Source organism: Humulus lupulus, chromosome 4 (assembly GCF_963169125.1).
Source record: "Humulus lupulus chromosome 4, drHumLupu1.1, whole genome shotgun sequence".
In the NCBI taxonomy this organism is placed as follows: domain Eukaryota; kingdom Viridiplantae; phylum Streptophyta; class Magnoliopsida; order Rosales; family Cannabaceae; genus Humulus; species Humulus lupulus.
Window position 1 is genome coordinate 233,203,572 of NC_084796.1, and position 4,559 is coordinate 233,208,130.

Genomic DNA, 4,559 nt, shown 5'->3' on the forward strand with positions numbered 1-4,559 from the left:
ACATGAACCTTCCCTTGTTTTAAGCACTCGTTCACCTTTTTTTTTTAATAAAACTATTGCTAAAGGATAATGCAGATAAATTAATTTAATTTTTAAGATATGTAAAATAATACTAAATTAGAATTAATGAGGAGAAAAAGAAAAAAAAAAAGGCAAGAATCTATTTGAGTTCACACTCGAACTCGAAGGCCCACCTTCCATTTCCATATGCACAAATGCTCAAATAAGGCAAACGGTTGACGTGGCAATTTGCCCAGTCAGAACGATGAACGGCGTAGAACAAGCCACGTGGAAAATTCTTTTCATTTCTAACGGGCTCGATAAAGATCTCTCCAGTCAGGCCAATGGCGAGAGAGCCCAGCAGCCATATAAATAGCTGACCAATCACCGAACTCACCTCATCGCATTCTCATCTCGGAAAAATAAAGAGAGAAAAAGTCACAGAGCACAGAGCGAAGATATCGTCTTTTTGATCTCGATTTGTCTTTAATGGCAGAAAAGAGCTTCAAGTATGTAATCGTCGGAGGTGGAGTCTCGGCTGTGAGTTTCTTTCTGTTCTAAGCCCGATCGGTTATCAGAATTTTGATCGGGTTTTGATTCGTGAATTTTCTCTTGCCATTATTGTTTTGTAGATAATTCTCACTGTTTAGAGACTATAGATTGTTTTAACTTTTTATTTTTGGTTGATTTTGGTGTATATTGTAGTGTTTTTGAGCTTGAAGTTGTATCTAGATTGTAGATTCGAAAATAAACGGAAATGAATTTTTTTTAATAGGTTAAATAAAGTGAATTAATTTACCAAAATCATCTAATTGGTATAGCGTTGGAAATTATTCGCAAAGATATAAAGCAGGAACAATAGGAAATTATTAACCATATGTAAATTAGTTTATACAATTACAAAAATGCTTTTAAGAATTCAATGTTATTGCTATCTTTCTGTTATTTATATATTTTATTTATTTGATAGGGATATGCAGCTAGAGAGTTCGCCAAACAAGGGGTTAAGCCAGGCGAGCTAGCTATTATCTCCAAAGAAGCGGTATGCTCTCATTTTCCGTATCATCTATAAATTTAGGCACTATTCTGGTTTTTAACACATGGTTTTCACCCATTGAGAGTAAATTGTTGGAAGAATAATTTCCAAAACGGTGGACCCGTCTATTATTCTAGTGCACCGAACGAAATGTCACTGGAATACTAGTGGATATTGGGACCTCTGAACAACTACTTAAAGTCAGATAATGTATCATAGTAAACACCAAATCAGGATGCATTCTCTAAATTCTTTTTAAGTAGGTGCTTAGATGTTCGAATCATGGGAACATCACTTTGGGGAAATTAAAGTAATCGAAGCTGTTATATTTTATCCTTCAAATGTTGTAAGGTTAGTCAAGGTGCTCAAGCTAAAACTAAATAAATCCACATGTGCTCTAGTAGCACTCCGATTGAGATTTGGAGTGCAATAGGTGGACAAATAGCTAGTGAGCCCACCGCTCTAGGAACTGTTCTTCCAACATAAATATCTAAACATGATGTTGGTTTCGTTCTATGCTGGTTATGGTTATAGATGAAATGGAAGTACAAGTTACTGAAAATTTGTCCAAAATAAATGTGATTATTTCTGTTCTAAATTATCAGTATGACTTGTTTTACATGTTTAAGCTAATGAAATCATTTGGTCCTTGCACTTTGTTTGTATGTATTTATTTGTTGATTTTAAGAAATAAAAGTTGTTTTTCTTTTTTTCTTATATGTTTCTGACATGTTACCCCTTTTCGCCTTCTTGTACTTCCAGGTTGCTCCTTATGAGCGTCCTGCTCTGAGCAAGGCTTATTTGTTCCCCGAGTGTAAGTTTTGCTGTTTTACATCGTCCAATTAACTAACTTTCTGTATTCCAATTATTTTTTATTTATTTTCTTTTTTCTCAGTTACTGTCTAAAAATTTATTTGATTTTTGCAGCTCCGGCAAGACTTCCGGGTTTCCATGTGTGTGTTGGAAGTGGAGGAGAAAGATTGCTTCCTGAGTGGTACAAGGAGAAAGGTCATTCATCCTTCTTAATAGCCCTACAATTGCTTTTTTACTGACAATGTTGGGTTACATTTCTAAGACTTTTTTAAAAGCATTCTTTACTCATGAAAATCCAACTATATTTACAGGTATAGAATTGATCCTTAGAACCGAAATAGTTAAAGCAGATCTTGCTGGGAAAACTCTTGTAAGCGCAGCTGGGGAAACATTCAAGTATCAGATTCTTGTAATTGCAACTGGTTCTACAGTAAGGATTATCTAAATTCTATTCTCATAGTCCTCTAAATTTGTTTTTTTAATGATAATTGAAAGCCCTTTTATTGTTTTTGTAGGTTACTAAATTGACTCCAAATTCTATTCTCATCGTCCTCTAAATTTGTTTTATTATTTTTGTAGGTTATTAAATTGTCAGATTTTGGAGTTCAAGGAGCTGATGCCAAAAATATTTTCTACTTAAGAGAAATTGATGATGCTGATAAGCTTGTAGAAGCAATAAAAACAAAAAAGAATGGTACAGCAGTTATTGTTGGAGGAGGATACATTGGTCTTGAGCTTGGTGCTGCTTTGAGAATTAATAATCTAGATGTCACTATGGTTTACCCTGAACCTTGGTGCAGTAAGTGGAAACTAATTATGTCTCTCTTAGTTACTTATGTCAGTGAAATTGTTTTAAAAATTATTGGATGGATTAATTTGGATATTGCAGGGTTCTTAATCAAGTTTTTCACTTTTCTTTGTAGTGCCTCGGCTTTTCACTGCTGATATAGCTGCTTTCTATGAGGGTTATTATGCAAATAAAGGGGTTAAAATTATCAAGGGAACTGTTGCAACTGGTTTCAGTTCGAATGCAAATGGAGAGGTCAACTCATTAATTTTTCATTTTCTTGGTGACAATAAAGAGACTGAACTTTCTTATGCTGAACCTTTTGCTTATTTTGTAGGTGACAGAAGTGAAACTCAAGGATGGTAGAGTTCTCGAAGCCGACATTGTTGTTGTTGGTGTTGGCGGAAGGCCCCTTACAACATTATTCAAGGGACAAGTTGAAGAGGAGAAAGGTGGCATTAAGGTTAGTAGGGAAAAAAAACTGAATCCCTCTGTGGTACCTTTAGATGTCTTAGTCTTTGATAGTATGACCTTCATTTTTTAATTATAACTTTGATCTTCGTCTGCTGTGGATTGACATTATTTTGTCTGCATTCTGAGTAAATGGAATGTCATGCAATTTTCTGTTTCTAAATGATTGTTTTACTTATTGGCCGTTGCTGATGATCATGTTTGAATTTGAATGTTCCAATGACACGGAGATCTTTCTACTGTTGTTTGGTTTCAGACTGATGCTTTTTTCAAGTCAAGTGTTCCTGATGTGTATGCTGTGGGAGATGTAGCTACTTTCCCTCTTAAATTGTACAATGAGAATAGGAGAGTTGAGCACGTCGACCATTCTCGCAAATCAGCTGAACAAGCCGTAAAGGTATGCAGATTCACCTACATTTGTTTTCCTTTGACAACAGATTATATTGTAGACTGCATTGCTTCGTCTTTTACTTATCAAAGTCAAACCTTTACTTTTGTTGTGCCAACTTGGTAGCTTCCATCAAACTAAGTCATTTCCGAACTCTTTGTTTGGTTATATATTCTTGTGTTGTTTTCGCAGGCCATCAAGGCTAGTGAGGAGGGAAAATCCGTTGAGGAGTATGACTACCTTCCATACTTCTACTCTCGATCATTTGATCTGGCATGGCAGTTCTATGGCGACAATGTCGGTGAAACTGTACTTTTCGGAGACAACAATCCTGAATTGCCAAAGGCCAAGTTTGGTACATACTGGATTAAGGATGGCAAGGTCATTGGAGCATTCCTTGAAGGTGGCAATCCCGAGGAGAATAGCGCTATTGCCAAGGTGGCCAAGCTTCAACCCCCTGTCGAGAGCCTAGACCAGCTTAAAAAGGAAGGCCTTACCTTTGCTAGCAAGATCTGAGAAATTCTTTTCTTTGGGTGGAAGAGTTAAATGGGATTGGCTTTGAGTTTAACTACTTGGTCTTCTAGATTGTTTTTATTCTCGTGTATTTGGTTTTCACAGATTATATTAATTTCTTACTATGAAGATTATATTTTGTTGAAATGTAGTAAATTACTAAATTGTTTATTTTGTTTTTGTGAGTGTGATTTCTTTCTTACTCTTTCTAAATCTTCTCCATATAGCAGACGAGTAAATTTATTTGATTTTTCCATGGTTAGTGTAAATACTAAAAGTGTCATATTACAACACTTAGGTGATGCTTAGTTGGGGTTAAAGGTATAAAATGAAAATGAATCAATTTTTATTGTTTTTTTTTGTTTGGTTGCGTTTTAAAGTATTGGAAGGAATTATTTTTCTACTATTTTGGTAGAATAAGTATTCTATTTGAAAATGTAAAGAAAATTATTTCTATGCAAGATTGAAAAAAATTTAATAATTATTTTATTAATTTTTATTTTTTTTCTATTTTTTTTCTCATTTTTATTTCTGTTTCTTCATTTTCATTT

General features: G+C 34.5%; 1 protein-coding gene across 1 annotated transcript; it reads left to right on the forward strand.

The window, feature by feature from the left end:
* Positions 1-382: 382 nt before the first annotated feature.
* Positions 383-4,179, forward strand: LOC133831316 (monodehydroascorbate reductase). The gene is made up of 10 exons (XM_062261572.1): positions 383-540; positions 971-1,042; positions 1,799-1,850; positions 1,964-2,044; positions 2,161-2,279; positions 2,429-2,648; positions 2,773-2,891; positions 2,974-3,099; positions 3,364-3,504; positions 3,688-4,179. The coding sequence occupies exons 1-10, from the start codon at positions 490-492 to the stop codon at positions 4,009-4,011; spliced, it is 1,305 nt and encodes a 434-aa protein (XP_062117556.1). The 5' UTR covers positions 383-489; the 3' UTR covers positions 4,012-4,179.
* The last annotated feature ends 380 nt before the right edge of the window (positions 4,180-4,559 follow it).

Excerpts from the sequence above, each read along its gene's own strand:
- LOC133831316 (XM_062261572.1), top strand. The coding sequence starts at position 490 with ATGGCAGAAAAGAGCTTCAAGTATGTAATCGTCGGAGGTGGAGTCTCG. Across the intron at positions 2,045-2,160 it reads TGAGTGGTACAAGGAGAAAG|GTATAGAATTGATCCTTAGA; the intron begins GTCATTCATCCT and ends CTATATTTACAG. Across the intron at positions 3,100-3,363 it reads AGGAGAAAGGTGGCATTAAG|ACTGATGCTTTTTTCAAGTC; the intron begins GTTAGTAGGGAA and ends GTTTGGTTTCAG.